General features: G+C 42.5%; 1 protein-coding gene across 2 annotated transcripts in view; it reads left to right on the top strand.

Moving 5' to 3' along the window:
• The window catches only part of MUSK (muscle associated receptor tyrosine kinase), a 59,235-nt gene extending 35,997 nt beyond the window's left edge, over positions 1-23,238 (top strand). For both annotated transcript variants that reach the window (XM_063180175.1, XM_063180174.1), the window contains 8 exons: positions 3,321-3,496; positions 3,916-3,939; positions 6,964-7,052; positions 7,394-7,553; positions 8,829-9,021; positions 9,348-9,539; positions 16,640-16,788; positions 18,600-23,238. In XM_063180175.1, coding sequence (XP_063036245.1) covers positions 3,321-3,496; positions 3,916-3,939; positions 6,964-7,052; positions 7,394-7,553; positions 8,829-9,021; positions 9,348-9,539; positions 16,640-16,788; positions 18,600-19,276 — 1,660 coding nt within the window. In that variant the 3' untranslated portion in view covers positions 19,277-23,238. The remainder of the gene's footprint in view (positions 1-3,320; positions 3,497-3,915; positions 3,940-6,963; positions 7,053-7,393; positions 7,554-8,828; positions 9,022-9,347; positions 9,540-16,639; positions 16,789-18,599) is intronic.
• The last annotated feature ends 748 nt before the right edge of the window (positions 23,239-23,986 follow it).

Raw genomic sequence — 23,986 nt, 5'->3', positions numbered from 1 at the left:
TCTGTGCTACTATCCAGAGATAATCATGCAGCCAAGTACTGCCATTTGCTTTTTGCTGGCAGGCTCCTCTCTGCCACATCAATATTCTGCTCTTTGTCATTGTGCCCTTAAATACACGATCACTCTGCCTTTTTTCAAGACCTGTGACAGTATTTGTATCTCAGCCACACATGCATTAACAACACATTAGTCAGCTAAGGGTTTTGCATACTGCTCTGCAAAGTATTTCAGTTAGATCTTGGCCTTGCTTCATTTACCCCTGCCCATGAGTGGCCCTGCAGGACCAGAACTCACAGTGATTTGACTGAAGACCTGTACTTCTGGGGCACTTCTAAAGTCAGAATTGTATAAACTAACATAAATATTCACTTGCTCTTGATGCACCTGAGCTAAAAGTTACAACATCTGCTAATATATATAAATGTTAATGGGCTTGCCTGGAACCATTTTTCTTCAAATCCATGAGTCAATGTTGGTTTTTATTAATTATGCCTTCCTCCTTCGACCCTAATTTTAATGCAGGTTTCTTTATAAGAAAAGTTCTGGAACAGCATCCTTCCTGATTCCTGTCCTCAGAGACCATCAGCTGGACAGCAGTTCTTCCAGAGCCCAATACTCCTTTTGATAACTCAGACATCTTATGGACTTCTTTATGGCTGAGAGAGGTCTGGGGGCTCTTGAACACATCTCACATGGTCTTGGTCACTTTCCAATTCTCTTAACTTCTTTTTACTGACAACTTTATAGCTTTCTGCAGAAGCTGACTAGACTACACAAGTTTTCAGCTGAAATAGTTCATGAGTAAGAATTTAACTCTCTCCAATGTGGGAGAGCTCTCCCAGTTTTTCAGGGACATACTGCCCTCAATATATGACCATGTATTTGTATATTATTATTTATTTTCTGCACCTATTTTTCTTTTCTATGTCATTTTTTAATTTCATTTTGTTTGGAAGCTAGCTAGCAAGAATAACAACTGACAGGCTGAGTAAAACTTTTCTAAAAGTAATCAGGGGGTAAAATAAGATGAAATGAAACACAAGAAAACCACATGGGAAAAGTTCACTCAATGTAAATTTAGATGCAAATTGATTAAAATGAGAGTTTTTAAGGGAAAGTGATATCTCATCTCATAATTCTTGATTACATCTGCCTCTTGTTGCTGGCTGCTATTGCAATAGCAGAACAACCCCCAGTTTCTGTTTCAATCACTGCTGATAGGAAGTGATCAGGCTGTAGGGAACAGTCCTGTGTTGGGGAAAGTTTTTCCTTGTTTGGGTCTGTGTTTCCCCATCTCCCCTTACATAGTCTCTTGTGTTCCCTAGAAACACTACTGGCACACTTGCTATCTTCTGCCATTACTGCTCTTTGTCCATCTGTCATTTCCATGACATAACATTTCTAATAATAACCTGAAGTAATCTTTGCCTCAGCAAACCCTCTGTGCGCAGCATTGGGTGCTACAACAGCGGTGTGAACCCATCCAGGAGTGACTGACCACCCTCCCTCTGGCTGTGTTACCACTCTTCCAGGGTGCAGATAACCTTCCTTTAGCCCTGGAGCAGACAGCGCTGCAGAAGAATGGTCTTCTGCGTTTTGCAACTGAACACTGAATAAAGGGCTTATTTAACGGTGCTTGGGATCCAGGAATGAACAGAGATAATTCAGTCCAGATCTCCCAGGTCTCAGCCAGTGCTTCAAATGCAAGTTTTTCTCATTTCCCTATCTAAGTATTTCTTTACTTCACAAGGTCACTCCTGTTCCACAGGTTGTTTAACATAAAAAAACTAAATTTGCCATCTGGCCGCATTCTGGCTTCCATGGAAGGGAGGAAGGAATAAGCCAGGACTGGCTAAAACCAAGCACAGAGTACCTGGGAATTGATGACTTCAGCCTGCTGAATTGAGGGGCATCCATTATTCTTGCAGAAAAGCTGTTTCTCCAGTAGAATTCTCAATGACCCCCTTCCTTCAGGTGCTTTAGAGGGTTTGCAGTGTTGTTAGCCATTGCTGACGTTCATGACCATCTGGTCTTGCCAAAACTGTTGTATAATTAAGGAGGTTGCATCAACCCACCAGGTGGTGAATTTGGCTAAATCCTTCCCCACACACCCCAGAAGTACATTTTGCTTTCTGCATCATTGTGTGATGAGTTGTGGTTCTGGGAAAGGCTCCAGCTGAGCTGTGCAAAAGAAATCTCTGCACATGACCTCAAAGTTGATTTTGTAACTCAGGCTCTCAAGAATGGCTACATAAATAAGCAAATCACTGATAAAGTGACCAATATAATAAATCCACAAACTTCCCAGAATGGTGTGTTTTCTTTTTTTTCTTTTCCTTTTTTTCTAGTGCAGGTATTTCTACCTCGCCCTTTTCCACAAACAATTTCTCATATAAGGCCCATTTAAAAATCCAGCGCACTTCTTGCCAGTGAATATTTCACATCGTTATGGAGGCAACACATTAGGTGGGAGACAGGTCACTTTTTTACCAGGCAATTTGCAGACATCTACAGAGAAAAAAATGGATTTAAAGTTGTTGCCTGTAGACACAATTAAAAAATTCTGGGGTTTTATTCAGTGAGATTAAAAGTATATGCAAATATTTAATATAAGAAGGTTAAGAATTGCAGCTCACCTTTTGCTTTTAGTAGATGACAGAAGCCAAGAGAGGTTTTAGGATATATTGAAAAATTCTAACTAGAAATGAGAGGGAGACTATTTACAAGAGCATGTAGTGACAGGACGGGGGGGATGCCTTCAAACTGAAAGAGGTTTAGATTAAATAATAGGAAGAAATTATTTACTGTGAGGATAGTTAGAGACTGGCACAGGTGGCCCAGGGAAGCTGTGTATGCCTCATTCCTGGAAGTGTCCAAGGCCAGGTTGGATGGGGCTTTGAGCTACCTGGTCAAGTGGAAGCTGCCCCTGTCCATGGCAGGAAATTGGAAATAGATGATCTTTGATGTCTCTTCCAACACAAACCATTCTATGACTCTATGATGTTTATTAGAAGAACATGTGAAAAAAATCTGTAGAAAAAGATTGGAATGAACTCCTCATAGTTTGGTGTGTGTTGTGTTTTGAGCATAACCCTGCTTCATTAAAAATGTAGGTTTGTATATTTCTTAAAGGAAGCTGTTGCATTTCATACAGTTTCTTTTATGGTTTATGAGCCAGACACTCTGGCTTTAAAGAAGTGTAACCCCATTAATGGATTTCTGTCAGCTTGATAACCCCTGCACTTCACTGCTAAGTGCAGCCTTTTTTTTTTTCAAGCCATTGACAGCTGTATTTCACTGTTTTTTGCAAAACAACGTAGAGAGAATTGCCTTGCTGTAAAGGATCTCTACTGCTTTAAGGAATGGCTCTCAATGGAGGAGAACTCTCAGAAGGGAATTTACAAGCCAGGGCTGATGCTGCTCACTCTTCCTGAATGCAACAGGTTGCCCAGCCTGCACCAGAGTCCCAGCTCCTGTACCCGCATCCCTTTCTTTGGTAAGATGGCACATGCTGCTGATTGTCCAGAGAGCTGTGTTCTTGATACGGGAGAGGGGAAGGGTATGATCCATAATTTACAGCTCAAGTAAAAGCTGATGGTGGGTATGGTCCTGTCAGCACCTCCTGTGCATGGAATTGTGGCGGCTGCTGTTGCTGTTTGCCTCTCTCGTGCAACCAGGGTGTGGGAAAAATCCCTCAAATAAATAAAGCCTGGATCTTTACTGGGAAGATCATAACAATCCTGAAAAACAGTCTTAATGATAGCAAAGTCGCCACTTAGGTGCCTTTACAAAGAATTAAGCTGTTTAAGCACTGCTAGGGAGGGAACCTTTTCCTGTAACATGCTTCTAAGTGAGCATCTGGTGATATTGCTTCCTGGACAATCCCTCCTTACATCTTGTCTTGTCTTTTTACAGATTTTAAGAAGGAGAACATAACCAGTAAGTAGACTGCTCCAGACTATGTTTTTAGAGACAGAATATTCTTTATTGAAGCTGCCATTTGCACATGTTTTTGTATTTTCTGCTGGTCCTGGCTGGCTGAATTTAGATGTTACTGAGGAATATCTGGGTTTCTATGACTGAGGCCTGGGGAAACACATTTCCAGCTCTTTGGAGGTTGGGGAGACCATGGGCTGGTAACTTTTTATGAGATAGGCATGCTGGTTTCAGATGGTACCCTTCCCTCCAGCTGTTTCCTTTTCTATCTACCCATTGCCTATCATTCCCCTCTACCTATATTTGGATTTCTGATTCTGAGGTCGTTCCAGCCTTGTATGTTAACAATAGGCTGGCCTTGCAAGACCTTAAGCTCCCAGCTCTCTCCTCAAATCACCTCTGAAGTCTGGCTGTTTCTTGTATGAGCCTCCCATGGCCAGTGGTGAGACCCAGACATGTCCTGCTGCGCTGCTTTGACTTCTGTCAGGCTCCCCCCTGCTGTTGGTTGTGGCTGAAGCATGCACACCCAACTCTTGCACTCGTGTGCAATTGCACTTCCAAGCTCAGCCACTGACCTTGCCTCATTGGAAAAAGGAATCTCTCTTTTGCCAGGCATCTAAGCAGGTGAGGTTTGCAGATTTTGCAGTGGTTCACACCTTATGTATGCAGAGAGAGGCAAAGTGAAAAAAAAAAAAAGGAAATAAAGAATATTGGGGAATATTCTCTCATGGAAGGATCTTGGCTTCACCTGACAACCCCAGACCTAGGGGCCTGGTGATGCAGACATGGAGACAAGGGCTTCAGAACCCTCTGGGCCAGTGCCTACAGCCTGCAAGGGCAGCCATCCCTGCCCTGGTGGAGGAACCACAAGAGAGAGGCGTCAGCATATGAGAGGAGCATTTGTGGGATGGCTTCAGTCTCCCCACAGTTGTTTCAGGATATATCCTCTGTCTCCTGTGAATTGTGTATGCATGAACTTTTCTGTTCAGCTTCCACAGCATTTTCCCAGAGTGGCATTGCATAAATGTACACTATTCAGTCATGAACCAGGAAGATAGAATAGTAACGTTTTAGTAATATTCACCCCTCTTTTTTCTTTAGACCCACTATTATGTGCACAGGGGTTTGTTGAGCATGAACTGAACTGTTTTCTAGCTTGTTATCAAATTATTCATTAATGTCCATGTGTACCAGCTATATTATTCCTCTGTCCTCATTGTAGGAAGACAGTCTATGAAAACATCTGCATTTCCAGAGTATGAAAGATTCAGAGGTTCTTAGTGTTGCTCCTGCCCCTAAAGGTCTCCACATTATTCTTTTAAGGTGTACCACTGACATTTATTTCAAATCTGTGCAGAAATCTTTTCCTTGTTTATTACTAGCTGTGTCATGAGGTATGTTTCAGGCACTGTTTTACTTGTCTTTGAATGTGAAACAAGTAAATTCTCATCTTAGGTACACAAGTATGTTCCAGGACAGTTTAACACCTCTGATTAGGATGTTGCACCTCTGCAGAGCTACAGGTGCTGGTCATGTGGGGCTGCTATCTTATTACAAATGTGAGTCATAAATGGTATTTATGTATCAGCCAAAGAAATTCACCCTAGAGTATTTTACTTTCATTTGTCATGGGTTTAAATCCTCTACTGAAGTGTTTAGATGCCTCAGGGCTACATGAACTCAATCTTTTGTTTAAGCTCACTGGACTGGAGTTAACACTTTAAAGGCAGTGTGCCTACGTACAGGTGTATAGTGTCTGCTACCTGCTGAAGCCTCAGTAAGCTGAGATTCTATCATGATATACAACTGCAACCTGAGTACAAGAAGAAAACAGCAGATAGTCATGATGCTGTGTTGGCTATGGTCCTGGTACATGAGAAAGAGTACAATCCACAAAGACAGACAGCCTTGTGTCAAATTTGGGTCAACCCTTACACAAAGCTTTCAAGAAGATGAAAAGTATTTTCTTAAAAAAGTCATTATTTTAGAACACATCACGTTTCTTCTTGTTCTTCTTTATTCCTGAGCTGTGAGATTATGAACATAGTAGAAAATAAAATTATGACAAAAGAATGTGCTGGTTTGTTAATTTTTCAAGGCTAACAATGCAATGGACCTTAATATATGCCATCTATTACAATGTTAGCCGCAGCTCAGCTGAGTTTAGAGATTAGGTACTATGTATTGAAATCTGTAAGGCTGAATCTCCTCTGCTGTCTTTCTGCTTCCTAGATTATGCCAGCATACATTAAACTCTCCTATGGGGACAGGTGTATGTGAGGACATATATCCTGTGAGGACATTAATGCATATTCCTGCAGTAAAATCTCAAGATTTTCTGCCTAATTTTTCTGCAGCTGGAACAAGCCCTGTGTATGCAGTGACTACACTATCTTCATTATAAAGAACATTGTTTTATACTGATACCATTTCTTAAATCATATTCAGATCATATTTCAGGGTATTGTCTCCATGCATGCTGAAAATCATAGGCTGTTTCCAAATAATCAAAGAGGATAAGCACTGCAGAGAAGCAGGAGGAAGGCACCCTTATGAATTCCAGCTCCCTGCTACCAACCTGAGGAATATGAGTGTCTTCCTATTAGTGCCCCAGTAAGAATGCAGGCTGTGAATCATGGAACCAGTGCTGTGATTTGCTTTCTGCCTTGGTTTGGCTAGAGTGGATTCAGTGCGGTTCTGCCCTGCACTTTCTGCATGATGTGCTGTGAACTATGTAGCTGCAGCTCAACCATCACAGACCCATGGCCTATTTTCTCAATCTGAGAGAGCTCCAGTGCCCTCTTTGAAGTTTTACCAGATTTCTGCCTATGTATTGAGTGCAAAATCCATTAGAGAGTAAACAGGAGGCTAAGCAGTGCCCTTTCTGTGTTGTCTAGTCCTTCTGTGCGCTTCACATCTGATGCTGTCAGATGGTCTCATGTAACAACATGAACTTTATTCTTGTGAGCATCTGCTGCAGGACATGTTCTGAAATGCTTTGACCCTACAGGTGTTTTTCTCTTCCAGGGACTTGCTACAGTGGCAATGGCCAGTTTTACCAGGGCACAGCCAATGTCACAGCATCTGGCATTCCCTGCCAGAAGTGGAGTGATCAGGTGAGTGTCAGTGTGAGATGCACCAAATGGAGAGCTGTGCTCGAGGTTTGCTTTTCCAAGGAGTTTCTCAGAGTCAGGCAGCCTAGTCTCAGTGCAAGGGATGAGCAGGGAACAAGTTGCCTTCATTCTTGAGCTCATTTTATAACCTCATCATATTTCAATCTGCAAGTTCTCCTTACTGTGTCAAGATGTGCTCTCTGTCATTTCAGGCAACCAAATGGCTGTTTCACCAAAGGCTCTGTCTTGCTTCCCTCCTTTGGGTTTTCTTTTAATTTTGTTTTAATAATAATAGCATGGAAAATTATGCTGAAACACTAATACTATTTGCTTCCTTCCCCAAGGCTCCCCATATGCACAGGAGGACTCCTCAGGTTTTCCCAGAGCTGTCTGATGCTGAGAATTACTGCCGCAACCCAGGAGGTGAGAATGAGCGTCCCTGGTGCTACACAAAGGATCCAGCTGTGACCTGGGAATACTGCAGCGTGTCTCCCTGTGGGGATGGTAGGCAACTGCACTTTATGATTTCTGCCACTGTGGCTGTTCCGGGGCCATGCTAGGTGTTTGCATCCTGGGTACACCAATCTGTTCTGTCCTCTGGATTCAGCTAGTTCGAGGTCTTCTCACAGATTCACTCAGCATCTTTAATGAGAAGGTTTAATGTCCCCCATGAAGAGGGGAAAATGAAGACAGATGAATCAAGCATCTTGCCCTAGGTTATATAAATGCTAAAGATGAAGTGAAATGTCCTGTGGTACTCTGAAAAATTGATTTGTCACACTGTTTAGAAGGTGGGGCTTCAGGTTGTTTTCCAAAGTTGTTTAGTTGTTTAGTTTAGGGTGATTTTTTTCAGTAAGACTGCCCACCTCCCCCTCCCCCCCCCTCCCCCCAGTTCCCCAATTTAAACTAAAAATAAGCCATTAAAAGACAGAAGCCTCTTTGGTTTTTGATGTAGAAGCTAAGTATTCCTGTCATTTCTTGTTCAAAAACAGAAAAAAATTTAAAAAATATTTCATCCAAGATTCCCAGTTTCTGGATTTCAGTGCTCAGAAATAAGACTGCATTTGGAAACTTACTGCACTTATATTCTATGGACATAAGTGAACACAAGTAATTTTTAATTTAGCTGACAACTAAGAAGAGTTTAAATTTCTTTCTGTTCTCAAACATTGCATGCAGAGAACAGCATTTTCTAGAATATCTCAGAAGGCACTCCACAGGTAATTATGTGATTTTTTTTCCCTAATAATTCAGCCAAGAGTGCTTTAAACTAGTTTTCCACATTTTCCCCATAAAGACACTGAGATGCAAACTGTTGGGGGTAAGAGGATATTTTGGGAAAGTATCACTCTGTACTTACTTGGTCTTACAGTCCTCCCTGCAGATTCCTTTTAGGACACATGATACATTGTGGTTTACATTGTACAGCACCATTGATCTTTCCCACTGCAGACATTACTATATTTGAATACTGTTGAGACTGTTAGATGTGAACTTCCCATTTGTAACTCTTCCAAATATTCTATACTAAAACTGTGTTCCCAGCTTAATGGACACTATATATTGGTCGTACCAGATCTTGGATTTTCACATGTGGCAAAACAAATGGGTTTTGCTTCCTGCAAGCCAAGCTTCCCTAGTATGGTCCTCTCATGTGGTCATAGGGCTGTATGTAATGTCAGTAATTTCCAGGGTGACAAGTTAGCTTCGTAAATTCCTCTTAGAGAAAGCTCTATAAATGAGCAGAGGCGTAACCCTCTGATTTTATTTGCATTACAGCATTGTTATCACTAGGAACAAGAAAACCAAGTGGAGAGACTCTAAATCTTCCCCCTCCTCCTCCTCCATTTTCCCCTACATACTCCATGACTGTTATCATCTCGATCATCTCCAGCTTTGCCCTGGTCGTGATCTTTGGCATTATCACCCTGGTTTGCTGCCGTCATCGAAAACAGTGGAAAAACAAAAAAAGGTAAAGCTTGGAACTTAATTCAGTGCAAGAAATGCTGCTTTGGAAAAAGAGCTTTCTTGTTTCTGAGAGAAAAGTCCTGTGAACACCTGTGAGGGGACGGCAGCCCTCCCTCTGCTTGTGTCAGCCCAGTGTTAGTTCTGTTGAACTCGTGTGCCAGAGCAGAAGGTGGTGACTAGGGACATGGACACCTTGCTGCAAGGTTCCTTCAGTAGCCCTGCTGCACCTTCTTTTCTCATCAAATAAATAAACTCAGGAGGAGATGAAGCTAGTTATCTCCTGACTGAGGGCTGTGCACACACTGACCAAAAATCTCTCCGTTGTTTTAGAGAGTCGGAGACACCAACTCTCACCACTCTGCCCTCTGAACTGCTGCTGGACCGGCTGCACCCCAACCCCATGTACCAGCGCATGCCTCTTCTCCTCAATCCAAAATTGCTTAGCCTGGAGTATCCCAGGAACAATATTGAATATGTGAGAGATATTGGGGAGGGAGCATTTGGGAGAGTCTTCCAGGCCAGGTAAGCAGTCTCTTTGTGAGTCTTCTTTATCTGAAGGTACTTGTGAAAAAAATCAGCATGGAAATCATCCATCCATCCATCCATCCATCCATCCATCCATCCATCCATCCATCCATCCATCCATCCATCCATCCATCTATCCATCCATCCACTCAAATGCACGTGTACCAAATGGTACACAACACTCAGGTTTAAAGAATTGTTTTTGTTGTCCACTGCTATCTGTCAATGTTTGTTAAACTTTTGCCGCAAATTTATCTTTTCTACTCTCTAGTAGATATAATGCCTTACTGACATTATCTGGTGTAAAAGTTCAGCTAAATTTTGCCAAGAGTACCACCTGAAGTTCTTGCATTTCCCAGTATTTATGAATTGTCAGTGTTTGGTGATCTCCATTATAACACCAGTACTGACCTGTGTAATTACCATAAAAGTCTTTGTATCGTGCTACGGGTCAGTCCAAACTGAATTGCAATTTGATTCTGTGGCAAAACCAAACTAAACCAAAAATCCCCAAAAAACCCTCCCTGCACAGGCCAGTGGGGAGATGGGCATATGGTTGTGTGTCTGTGGTGTCCCAGCCTTAATGGAAAATGCACACCCAGGATTTGCAGATGCTTGTAGGTGAAAGGAATTGCAAAAGTCAGAGTATCTGCAAAAGTGTACAAATTTTTATTAGTAAATTACACGCCTTCCATGGAAATAGCTCTTTTATTGTCCCTGACCTCCTATATAAGCACAGGGCATTGGGTTTTGAATAAAGGGGTACTGTGAAAAGGAACAGAAACAAAAAGATGGATTAAATATGGAAGGAGAGAAAGAAAGAAAAAGAAAGAAAGAAAGAAAGAAAGAGAGAGAGAGAGAGAGAGAGAGAGAGAGAGAGAGAAAGAGAGAGAGAAAGAGAGAAAGAGAGAAAAAGAGAAAGAAAGAAAGAAAGAAAGAAAGAAAGAAAGAAAGAAAGAAAGAAAGAAAGAAAGAAAGAAAGAAAGAAAGAAAGAAAGAAAGAAAGAAAGAAAGAAAGAAAGAAAGAAAGAAAGAAAGAAAGAAAGAAAGAAAGAAAGAAAGAAAGAAAGAAAGAAAGAAAGAAAGAAAGAAAGAAAGAAAGAAAGAAAGAAAGAAAGAAAGAGAAAAGTGGCGGAAGGAAGGAAAAAAGGAAGCAGTGAAGGAAAAAAGGAAAAAAGATCAGTGGTCCTGGCTCCACCATCAACTCAGCTGACAGAAAGTTTATGAAGTTTATGGTCCTGGGCTTTATGTGTGTCTAGGCTTTGTGAGGGTACCTTTTTATAGTAAAATTTATGTGCCCTGGAGCTAATTTCCTCACTTTCTATACAAAGTGGGTTATTATGGCAGCCCCTTCTTCCAGACCTTTCTGGAAATGATTTAGGGGCTTTAGGGTCTTGGGTGCTCTTGATCCCCTCTTACAGTCCATTCCACCTACTTCTCAGCCTCATTCCTGCACCTCTGATGCTGGTGTTGTGCTTATCTCCAGGAGCCAGAACAAGGACACTTGAAAATGTTGCCCTACCTCTTTATGGCCCCTTCCTCCTGCCATAATAATCCTTGGTTGGCTCCATGGCTATCTGGATATCAGTGTTTGAGTAACACATATAAATTCCTTTATCTCTCGACTTCCTCAGTGTCCCCTTCAATTAGTTTCTCACTTTTTATTTTTGGAATTTGCAGCCACTGTTACCTGTTTTAAACCTAAGATATTAGATGACAGCCCAGTTCTGATATTACCATGGGAAGTGACGTTGTGCACTTTTACAAATGTGGAAAATCTTTAACTGACAAACCCAAAAGTGAGGAGGATAGAAGATATCTAGTTTTTCTTGACAGAATCCATAATTTCTGCAAGACAACCCGGACATTAATAGTTTCCTCCTAAAGTCCCATCCCATATTCCTAGAACAAAATGTACAGGCTGTATAGTTCCCTGCTTAGTCAAGGCAGTAATTTTTGTCCTTTGCATGGGGCATGGCTGATTTTGTGGCGGTATCTAGAGTAGTGTATGATGACCTCAACAAAAACCCAGGGAAGGATCAGAGTCCCACCATGAGCCAAGATCTGCTTGGTGAAATGCTTCAGTTGACTGCCAAAGCAAAGGGCTATCTTGCAAAAAGTAGTCATAATGCAGGTATCTGTAATGTTTATAGTTAAGCTGTTGGTGTACCTGCTAGAAAATTAGTTCTGTACAGGTTAGACATGTTACAGCTGGGAAACAGTTTCAACAGCTGTGATGGATTTTTTTTTCTAATGAAGAGATAAATTATTTCTAATGGAAGAAAAGCAAGCATACTTTATTATAGAGAGAACTAAAAATAACAAAATTCAAAGGGTGCACAGTGGGATTGCCACAGATGCTTAGCCTGTGATGAACTGTTATCCTGGATGGCCAAACACATCTGAGCTTGAAGCAAGAACACAGCTATAGAAGCTGCACAACAGCAGTGCTTGGGGCACTGCACACCAGGGGCACAGGGCAGCTCTTGTCCCAGCCTCAGCACAGTGCTCGGGGTGCCCTGAGGTGCAGCACCTTCCTGCTCATGCTGCAGGAGTTTTCACCTGTGTGCCAGCAGGGCAGGCACTCTCCTTCCCAAGTGCTGCTTTGGCCCTGCGCTGGAAGGTCTAATACAATTTGACTGCTGCACAGACCTTTCTGAGCTCGAAATGACTTTCATGGATATCGTGAAAGACTTCTCAAAGGGCATTCAAATGTCACTAAAGTGCTAGTTAAGCAAGTGCCAAAGTGGTGTAAAGACTTTTTATGTGGATTTCATACACTTCAGCACTGCAATTTCTTTCAATTAAGCCTTTTTGTTATTGTCAATGGAAACTGAGAGAAAAAGACACAGGAGAAGAGAAGAAAGTATTACATCTCATCTAGCATTTGCAAAGTGAGAAGCTTCTTGAGAGATGCTTGCTCTCTCTGGCTCAGGGAAGGAGCCACAGAAATATTGCTTCTTAGGGACTCCTTTGTTTATTACCATCTGTATCAAACATGTCTCCAAGGCTTTATAATTCCTTATAGTAAGGTATAGACATTTCTGTGCACTTCTGGCAGATCAGTGCAGTCCTAGTATAAGCTGTGTGTTCATCCAGGTTACTGAAATGATCAAAACTCAAATTATTGCCTTCCCATCTCAGGATAAAATGTACTCTCCTGCATGTGTTAAATGGACATCTTGAGCTAAGTTTAGCAATCCTCTTACTTCTCCTGCTCTCATGTTTCTCGCTCTTCTGTAAACACAGCTCTGCACTCAGTGCCAGCGATGCCTTTGCCAGTTGGCTGCTGTGAGTCCTGATTCAGTGTTTACTCACTCCTGGGTCAAGCAACATGTTAGGACAGGAAGTGTCTAGCTATCATTTACTAGCTTCTCCTGAAAGGCTACTATCTTCACCAGGAACAGCTTCACACTTGGAAGGATAAGGAAGTAACCATGCTTAAAACAAAATTCAGGACCAGGCTCAGGTCTGTCCCCAGATAGGTCTTTGTGGCTGATTCTCCTCCTGGGAGGACCACACTGGCCTCACAAGACACCAGAGCACCAGCTCTGTGCAGTTCAGTGCAGACTAGCATGCAAGTTTTCTTCCAGAGTTCACCTGTGTGGTCCAGGCAAAGCCTGAAGATCAGGATTGCCTAAAAGCCTGCATATGGAGTCTTTGCCAGTAGGTCGGTGTGGAGGTTTTGCTAGTAGGCTGGTAGACCTGCACTCCAAATGCACAACATGCTGTTCCTCCTTAGGAACAGGGCTGTTCCTAAGGTCACAGTTTCTTGACAGAAGTCTCATGTTCTCTCTTCTGCAAAGGGTATTTATTTGACCTGCTATCTCATACATAGCTGAAAAATAGTGTGGGTGTTAATTATTAAAAAAAAACCAAAATCCAACCTTCCCTTCCTCCTCAAAAAGCAGCTCCTGCTTATTCAGGGCAGTCTCCTGCTCACATATTAACTGAACCAAAGAATAAGGTAAAGGAAGGCTCCCACCAGACTCAGTAGATGTTAATTACATTATTTAATCATCTAACAGAAGCTGCCCAACTGTTATGGTGAGCAAGATGGGGACAGGACAGAGTCTCAAATACAGGTTCAGACTGCTCCTCATTTTTTTTTTACATATTTGCTGCTTGAAATAGACACAGGCAGGAGACCTTTCTCCTTTTTCAATGCCTTTATTAAAACTGATCAGCTCAGGTGGGGAGAAACAACGGGTGCACGCTCTTGGAGGAGGAGAAAGAGTGCAGCTTTGTCCACTGGTCTGTGGGCAGAGCTGGGTATTTCTTCCTCAGGAGATCATCGGGAAACCCTTTGCTCTTCCGTTCAACATTCGAGGTCCTCTGTCTAGCCAACATCTTCATTTTAGGGCGAGGGGTAAAAAGGCCTTGGCGGATACTAGATTCTGTTCCTCACACCCAGTCATCACTTTGATTCATCAATTTTGTGTTGGCTCGTTGTTTTAGGGGTTTTTGGCTAGGTTTGGTGAGGGGTCCATCCCATTGAAGCAGGAAATGATGTCATTTGCATGCCGACTCGATGTCCCTTCCCCTCCACCGTCTGGGTGCCATCCTCCAGGAAGCAGCAGGGTGCCACTCGATAAAAGGGGAATTCTTAACCATCAACGACAGGTAGTTAACGAAAACAACAGGTGATTACAATAACAAACAGTTAGAACTCCACCCTGGCAGCAACTGGCCCACCCTGACGGTGAACTCTGCAACCGTTTTAAAAAATGGGCAGCTGTTCTACTCATAACACTGCTTAGGAAGGAAAACCTGACTGGGAACTTAAGTCAGACATTCTCTAGATAGGCTCAGAGTGAAATTCCTAGCCGCACCGCTGGTTAGTTCTTTAAGCATGCACTTAAATGCCAATTAATGACTCCGGTGCACAAATCCATTGGTAGTGAAGCAGGCAAAGGTCTGTTGCTGTCCACCCTGTGCATGAGCAGTGTAAATTTCTCCTCCTTAATTGCAAGAGAGATTACCTAAGGTAATTTCTTTTGATGCTTCCCAGTTCTAGGAGAGAATTAGCCTAATTTTCGAAAAACACTCCGCCTTCTGGCCCTCAGCTGAATTCTCCAGGTTCAGAGGCAGCTGCTTCCCGCTGCTACCCTGCAGATGCGCCCCTATAATTTGTGCAAAGACTGTCTTTAGGGCATGAAAGGGGTCACATTTGATAGCTGCCTGACAAGTCTTCAGACAGTTCCTGCCCTTGTGCCAGAGCAGTGTGAGTTTCCCAGGCCTGCTCAGAACGGTACTGCATCACCATGATCTACCAAAGGTGAAATTTCTGGCTTTTGCCTGAGGGCTACTTAGAAGGCATTGTGCAGCTTAACCTCACTTGGCTACATTTAGGTTAGTTTACATTACAGAATTCAGTGAAATTGGGTGGTTGGGTGTACATCAGCCTGGGGTGAGTTTCTGTCTCCAAAGCAGTCAGGACTGAGCTCTGCCCATCCCTGCTTTAGCACTGTGCTGGGTCTGCCAGTCAGAGATGAGTGGTAATCTCTGAGACTATTTGGAAGATATAAAGCCCTCCTATTTTTACTTTTAAATCCCCTATTGCTTTGTTCAGGCTGCTGCTGCTGGCTCTAGTGCTGAGAATTGACAGCAGGTGCTTGTACTCCTCCCCTCCTACTAGACAGGGAACTGCTGCCAGCACGGGGAAAAAGAAGGAAGACATTGTGCCGTAAAGGAGGCGTAGCAGACAAGTGTGGGGCCTGATCCTCCGCTCTGGCATGCCAGACCTCCTTGCTGAGTGTCTCAGCTGTGATCCAGCCACCTCTGATTCCTTTCTTGATGGACACCCTGCCATCCAGTGACATTTGACATTTACAGCATCCAAGTACAACTGTTGCAACTGCCATGCGACTGAAGTAGAAGACAAGGAAGCTGGAAGTTTGCTTTGGAGATTGGAGTCTCCTCTAGGTGCTACTGAGCAATAAAATAACCTGGCATTCAAGCAACGGGAGGGCAGTCAGGCTGGTGCAGCAACGTGACACATAAATGGGCACCACTCCCCATGGGCTCTGGCTGGCTACCTGTATGGAATGTGTGTTAGCTGCAAGGCCCCTGGCAAGAATTTGTGCAGGAAACAAAATGTACATCTGAGGTTTAGTGCATGTTTGAAGAGTGGAAAGTTACTCTTCTCCGGCAACAGCTACACCTAAATCTTTGGCAAGCCCAAATAATTAAACTTGTTGAGGGTGCAGGGAATCCTATGGATAGGAAAACAACTCTGTTGCTCAAAGTCAGGATTCTGTTTCCCAAGGATTTGTGTCTATAAACTTTAGTTGAAGATTCACAAGTAGCAAAACATGTGTATTTACACATTAACTTGTTCTTCAGACAAGGCACAGGCTTGCTTTGTCCCTTCTGTCCTGTCACATGTTTCCACAAATCTTGAAGCAATATAAACTGTTTTCTAAACCTCAGCTACACCACATTAAATCCAGCTGAAATTAGCAAATGGTTTTATAACTTGTTAAAGGTGGATACACACGCCACACACACATACACAGAGAACAGTATCAAAATGCTATTTTCCTTACAAAACCAAGGGAATACACTTCCTGTAATTGCTACTTTCACTCTAATAGTAGGCAGATATACCAAGTCACCACTGTGCCAGGTATGGGAAAGGAGGCTCTTTCATCAATTTAATAAAAAATAGGTTTATTTTTAACTCCACTGTTATACCCCAAAAGTGAATTGTTTGGGCCGAAGAGTCCATCTGTCCTCCATTAAGTTTATGATGTGATCTCCAGCCTAGAGAGCAGTTGTTTCTTACCAATCTGTTACTTATTTATGTCTTTAGCAGACACAGTAATGAGTCTGTAAGCAGCAAGACCAGTGATCAAAAAAAGCTATATTGAATTTAGTCCTACCTGAACCAAATTAAATGCCTCTATAATATGCAATGCATATTGCAGTCCCAAGAGATGAAACTGGGCTTTAAGGCTCCTTCTCTTGGTTCTGGGGCCTTCTCCCTTTTTTTTTTTTTCCTTTGGTCAGCCTCTCCTTTTGCATCAGAAACAGAACCTATATTTAGTGTGCATGTATTCATCACTGATGGTTTCCTCTCTTACCTCTCTTTGCAGGGCCCCAGGGCTGCTGCCTTATGAACCTTTCACCATGGTAGCAGTGAAAATGCTGAAGGAGGAAGCATCTGCAGACATGCAGGCTGACTTTCAGAGGGAAGCAGCTCTCATGGCAGAGTTTGACAATCCGAACATCGTCAAGCTTTTAGGTATCTCAGTGAGGCATCCTGTTGCCTTAACAAGAGGGTGCATCACATCAAAACCTCCTCATAGTGCACTGGGTAAACTGCTGGCCATCTTGCTGCCTAACTCTGCTTCCAGTCTAATAACCTTGACCCAGATGTCTTACAGGGAAGACATGAACTTCCTGGAACTGTGATTTATTTTGTGGGTACTGAAAAGAAATAGTACAAGTCTTGTTAGTTTTATATGTCCCACTTACTATTATGACGTCCGAACACTTAATAGCATTAAAAAAACAAAATTAAATTAACAAAAAGCCAGCCACAAAAACAGCCTCTTCCTTTCCTTCCATTCTCATCTGAAAGGACATCCTTCTTTGTTGGATTTTTTTAGAAAGTCTTGGTGCTGAAGCTTGACTAATAAGATACTTTCTGAGAAGAAAGCTGCTGACAAAAAATATTCTTTTAGAAGATTGTAATTTTTTCTCTGAAGTAGATGCTGCTGGCCACTTTTATCTGGCAATACTGCTCTAATTTGTTATATGCAGATCTGATTCTCATGAACAGGGACATTTGAGATCTTAACTTATTTCAGTAGGAAGCTCCAGAACATTTTAAAATGGATAAACCACATTTTTGGGGAAGCTGGGTTGATACAGACACTTTGGCTACAGAAATGAAAGGCAGAAAGAGCGCTAAACTGGACTAAACTTTGTGTTTATTGTTAACACAATTTAGGCAAGAAAAGGACAAAGGTACAGGCACAAACTAGTACCAGGGGGCTGTGGAGAAATAGCCACATTGTTGAAAACAGCTTAAATGATAAATCTCTCACATACACTTGTCAGATCCTTATGTCGTCAGAATGGGAGCAGCCATTTGTTTTTCCTCAAAGATTCAAATATTAGGTCATCAATCAGAATTTCAGATTTCACAATAACTTGTATCATCAATTGCTAAACGATGATACTAAGAAAGCAAAACACATACATTTTAAATGTTGGCTTTTGCTGGTTAGCATTTTAATGATAGGTGCACAAATATTACTGTATCACTGTATGATCAGTAAGGCTCATGGAAGTGTGGTTAATGCTGGCACACCAATAAAGCTGATAAAGTGCCAAGCATGTAGGACTGCATTCTACATCTAACAGACATGGCAAATATCTCCTTTCTGTTGTCTGCTTTTGATTTGTCTTTCTTTCATTTTTGAATATCTGTCATGCCAAAAGTAATTCCTCAACCAACTTTTTTTGCATGAGTTGTTAAAAAAAATAAAAATCCATAACAAGAGTTTCCTTGTAATTCAAGAGTTCCACTGAACCCTTGAACATGCCCCTTGTGAATACTTTTGATGTCTTCCCGCATATGTGTCACCCCTACAACAATACTATTGTTTAACAACACAACAGTCATAAGAAATATAAGAATTAAAAAGTAACTTGATCAGAACTTTAAAGGTTACTTCCTGAAAGTCCTTGCAGTTGCACCTGGGAAGAGGCAATACAATACTTTAGTTAATACTAACTTAAGCAGGATTGCCTAAGTTCTTCATTAAACTTAGCTCCAAAGCTCTGTGTTTTACCCGGGATGTTGAGAAGAATTTTGCATGCAGGCATGTGCATGATTTGTAAGCATCACCCATGGAGCTCATCATCAGATCCCTGAAGCAGGAGCTTGAAAAGAGGGAGCACGCATGATGGATGCATGCGAAGTGGGTGGTATTTGCATGGCTCTCTCTCTGCATTGTAGAAAGCCTCCCTTTTGTGCTTTGCGGCTTTTGCACAGCAAAACTCTCTTTGCTGCTCAAATGACGCGTGTGGCGTGTCCCCTGGCAGGCGTGTGTGCGGTTGGGAAGCCGATGTGCCTGCTGTTCGAGTACATGGCCTACGGGGACCTGAACGAGTACCTGCGTGACCGCTCGCCCCGCAACCTGTGCAGCCTGGCGCAGGGCAGCCTGGACACGCGGCTGCGCCTGCCGAACCCCCTGGCGCTCTGCTGCACCAGCCAGCTCTGCATTGCCAAGCAGGTTGCTGCCGGCATGGCCTACCTCTCCGAGCGCAAGTTCGTCCACCGGGATTTGGCCACCAGAAACTGCCTGGTGGGGGAGAACATGGTGGTGAAAATTGCAGATTTCGGTCTCTCAAGGAACATGTATTCTGCTGACTATTACAAAGCAAACGAGAACGATGCCATCCCCATCCGCTGGATGCCCCCTGAGTCCATTTTCTACAACCGCTACACCACGGAGTCTGATGTGTGGGCCTATGGGGTGGTGCTGTGGGAGATATTCTCCTACGGCATGCAGCCTTACTATGGGATGGCTCACGAAGAGGTCATCTACTACGTGAGGGATGGGAATGTCCTTTCTTGCCCTGACAATTGTCCTCTGGAGCTCTACAACCTGATGCGCCTCTGCTGGAGCAAGTTGCCTGCCGACCGGCCAGGCTTTGCCAGCATCCACCGCATCTTGGAGCGCATGTACGAGAGGGCCGTGGCCAACATGTCTGTCTGAGTGATACAGTTCCCTCCTGTCTCCTGTGTCCACCTATTTAGACTGACTTGGACCAGCCCAAGAGCTCCTGAGTGATGGTGCCTTCACACGGTGTCTCACTCAGGGAGGAGAAAAGAGCTTGTTCCACAGCCAAACAAGAAACACAGACTGTACCCCTTTATGCACCTCTTTGAGTGGGACTGTACCTCCCAAACAACAGGGCTGACCTTCAGCCACCAAGACAGGACTCCTCGGGTTGGTGAGAGTGCTGGTCATACTAACTCAGTACTTATATTTAGCATTTCCAGGAGCAAAAAGTTGCCTAGGAAAGGCAAACTAATGTTTCTTCCTAAGCACTGTTTCTTCCCTTCCTGAGAGATCCCACCATGCTCTTCTGCATTTACACTCTTGGCTTTTACCTTTTTTCCCTCTTTCTCTTACATTTTCTAGTATTATTTAAAAAAAAAAAAAAAAGGTTGCAGAGTTCAATCTTCTTTTGGGGATATCGTTTATTATGTTATTTTCATGTACTGTTTACTATTTTGTGTTTGGATACTCAGTCCTTTTTACAAAAAAAGGATGTTTCTGAAGCCATAGGCCACTTTCATCTTCCTTTTAACTTTCACTCTCTCTCATTACAATAACACTGACAGAGTCAAAACAGGAGCCTGCTGGACCACTGGGCAGCCACCTGCATCTTCTGCTACAGAGACAGGCAAACTCCTGTCGAGCATGACACTTTCCATTTTCCAGTGTGGGAAGCCCAGAGTTATGTTCACTTGATGTTTGCTAAAGTCTCATCTAAAACCTTTCCTTAAGCATTGCAGCACATCTTACCTACCTTCCCCTGAAACAACAAAGCCATTTGATGCTGTGGGAGAAATTAATCCCTAAGGCCTGGTGCTGCACCTTGTAGGCATCCAAGGTGTATTTATTTGCCACTGCCTGGTCCTCACCATGCCAAAAGCAGAAAGAAATTAATCCCCTCTTGAAGAAGCATGGCAGGTTGTATTAATTGCTTGTTTCCATTTCCTTTGCAATCTTTGCCTCCTGTTTCTGGTTTCCTTTCCTGACAGACTCTCCTAAGTCTAATTACAATATTTGCTGGCCACCTTTCCTTGTGCTGCAGTTTAGAGACAGAGAAGTAAGAAAGGTGGATGTCTGCCACCAGTGTCCTTCAGAGACAACCTGTCAGTTAGGAGAAGGTAGAGAAAGTTTGCAAGAAGAATTGCAAACTGTCCATCTGCAGGACAAAGATGAGACTGCCTCAGTAATAGCCTGCAGCCCATCTCCAAACGCCAAATGTTTCTCCAAATTGTGATGGATACTTTAGTGCCAGAGTAAATTTTATTCCTCTGGTGATGGGTGTAACCTTTTAGCTCCTTGTGGAGTGAGGAGCAGTTGTCCCTGAGCCCCACTGCTGTCACAAAATGTAGCCTGAGGCAGGGATGTGCATTATGACTATAGAGCAGGAGTGCAAATGAGTGAGTGTTTTAGTGAGGCTTCTGTAACTTGGACACACTGGTTTAGCCTACCAAGAAAGCAGCAGCAGAGTGTAGCTATCTATGTTTTCTGAAAGGTAAGCTTGAAAAAGTCTGTGAATCATTATAAAGAACAGAACTGGAAAGATCATACTTTCCTCTGCTGCTATCCAGTTTGTTTGGGTTTTTATTTTGTTGGTTTTGTTGGTTTTTTCTCATATAATGTCGTTTGTTCCGACTGTGGCCACAACAGCATGATTTAATGTTTTCAGACCACTGGTGTCACCTTTAATTGGAGCAAAGAGCTTGCAATTACGAAGGACAATGGCAAGAAAAGAGGTCTGGGCTGCAAAATGTTGAGATGCTAAAATAGTGTCTGCACAGTAAGCACAAAATGGCCAGTGCTGTTTCACTCATTTAGCAGTCCTACCATCATGCTGCTATCGCACAACATTTACTGAGGTTTGGATGCTAAAGAAAAATACCCTTGAAAATCCCAATGCCCTCAACTTCAATAAAAAAAAATGTACTGGAGTTTTTTGTATAGCTCCTGTCACCACATTATGACCACCTCGCAGTGTGCACTGTTGAATTTGTTGGGCTGTATCAGCTCCCTGTCTATCTTCCCTGTTTTGAGGAGGCAGAAGTGAGGAGGCAGGCCTGGAAGGATGGAGCTGATACAGCATCAGCATCACCAAATACACAGCCTGGGACTTGCATCATCTCTGTAAGGGAGGGGGCACATTCAAGATCCTGGCAGTGCTCAAGGCATCAGGCATTTTGTCACCCTGTACAGAGAGGGAAGGGTCAGAAGCTGTGTGTGGGTAGTGGTGAGGGTCCAGGTAGCCAGCACCTCCTCTGAAGCTGGAATGATTCTTACGCTAAGCAAAGCGCACAGTAACAGGTGCAAAGTCTGCACCATGTGCTAAATGTAAACAAACACACCCATTTACAGTGTCTGGAGGACACTCTGCCTTTTTGCCTTCTAGGATCCCAGTGCTGCCTTCAGTTTTTCATTCTCCCATTCCCCCAGGAAAATTATTTCAAAATCAGTTTTCTTCTTGTTAACTGCCTGTAATGTCACACTCTAGGAATTTTCACTCACTTTCTTTGTGAAAGAAAGACTCACATAAAATTGGAAGTGTAGCCCTTTTAATCTCATTTTCCTAGCCCAAATGCTTGTCTCAGTGGCCCCCTATTTAGGATAATAGCGGAAAATTTGGTTTTCCTCATCCAGCATTCCGGCCTTTGCATTATAAGCATGTACTGAGGGGTCAGGTAGTCAGTGTCTGCAGGTCAGGATGGGAAAAGCTTCCTTTCTTGCAGGAGGAAAAAGATCATTTGAAGACAGACTCAGAGAAGCTCTCAGCAGCATGTTCTGCAGGGATGGTAATCGCTTTTGTGTACTGATCCAGCAGGAGGACTTAGCGCCTAGATGGTGTTGTACTTGGAGGATTAAATTGTAGCAGGGCTTCGGCTGCCGTAGCTGGATTTTAACTGTTTCCTTCTGCTGTGTGCTTTTCAGCTTGCTAGGAGCTGGAGGTTCACTGCTTTCATGACATGCCTCCTTTCACAGATTTTTTTTCTCCTCCTTATGTTTAAGATTCTGCTGTCTTCATTCTATGTTACACAGTGTGCTATGCCAGATTCTTCTAGACTTTCTGTGCAATTGTCATGTAACACAATTTTTTTGAATGGGCATAAACAAAGGGATTATGATAAAGTAGAAGAGCAAGAAAAGTTTGTTGCTCAAAAAAGTTGCTTGGAAGCAAAAATATTTTGCTTTTCTAGTTTGGATTTATAATTCATGTGGAGAGAGAGGATGAATCAAAAGTGAACATTTTTGTGTTCATTTTAGAACATTTGTGTGCTGCAAGGTAGAAAACTTTTCTACATTTAATTCTGTCCACACTGGCCCAAAAAATATGGAATGCTTCATGAATTTGCATGTCACCCTTGTGCAGGGACCATACTAACATATGAGTTTAAGATGAACCTTTTTGGTGCTTTGGCTCCCATTCCCACTGAGAGCAGAGGGAGCCAGCAATCTGGGGCACTGGATGAGACCCCCAAGAAAAGGATTTGCAGCACACTTGATGTACCCATTCCCTTTGCAAGTGTGCTGCCTTGAGCGCTGGCAGCACATATACATCTTTATCCTTGGTGACATATTGTGAAACCTGACCAACTGAACAACACAGACATCCTTTTATGTTCCTGTGCCCTTATTTGACAGTTGCATTTAAAATGCACTTTTATAAGCTTAAATTCCATAAATGATTGGGCACTGTTTACAACATGATCAAATTTAGTTCAGATCCTCTCAAACACTGTGTGGGCTAAATGTAACTGTCTTATCTCGTTTACCCAGGGGAATATACTAGTTATTATTCTGTGATTGTTTGTTATATCTTCATGAAAGATGGCTTTGAAAGACTTCCCTAGCAGAGATGTACATTTCTCATTATCTCAACCTGTGTAACTCTTGCGTGCAATATTTTATAAAATAAAGAGACATTGAAAAGGATAATACTAATTCTGTTCTCTCTGTTCTCTTCCTTCTCCAGCATGGTGTTGGAGATTTTTGCTTTTGTTTTTTTTTTCTTTTTTTTTGAAAATGGATGGTGTTTCATTTTATTAAAATATCTTTGTTACAGCTTTAAAATCACAGTTGTTATACTGCAGGCAGTTGCAGTAATAAGTTACCTTATTATGTGTGCTCAAAGGCATGTGGTTTTGGTGGGTTAAATTTGATGGGTGCTGTAGGAATACATTAAGAAACTTTACATTATGAGAACACACTAAGGGCTGGACAAGGGAAAAGAGAATATTTTTACAGCAATGTAGATTGGAGTCCCTTTATGACTATCCCAAAGTGTAAGATGCCTCATAGAGACGGCAATGACATCTGTCTCCCTCTAAATACCTGCTGATATTTGTGCCTGGATTCTGGTCACACACCTAGATGTGTGGAATTAAAATGTGATAGAAAATCAAAAGGGAATTGAGTTTGCCATTTGTAGAACACAGCTGAGCAAAATTTCATGCTGATGGGTTTATCTAAACGGCTAAAATTTGTTTTTTCTGCATATGATCCTTGAAGATGAACTCACTCAGCAAAAGTATGGGAATTTTAACTATTTAAAATTAATTGCAAATCTTTAACAATCAGGAATGGGAAATCAAACAAAACTTTCTGACTACAATTAATCAGGCAAACTGGAAGTACATTCTTTATTTCTCTCTCTTA

The sequence above is a fragment of the Melospiza melodia genome, chromosome Z (genome assembly GCF_035770615.1).
Source record: "Melospiza melodia melodia isolate bMelMel2 chromosome Z, bMelMel2.pri, whole genome shotgun sequence".
Taxonomy (NCBI): Eukaryota; Metazoa; Chordata; class Aves; order Passeriformes; family Passerellidae; genus Melospiza; species Melospiza melodia.
This window is presented reverse-complemented; position numbering and strand designations above follow the sequence as displayed.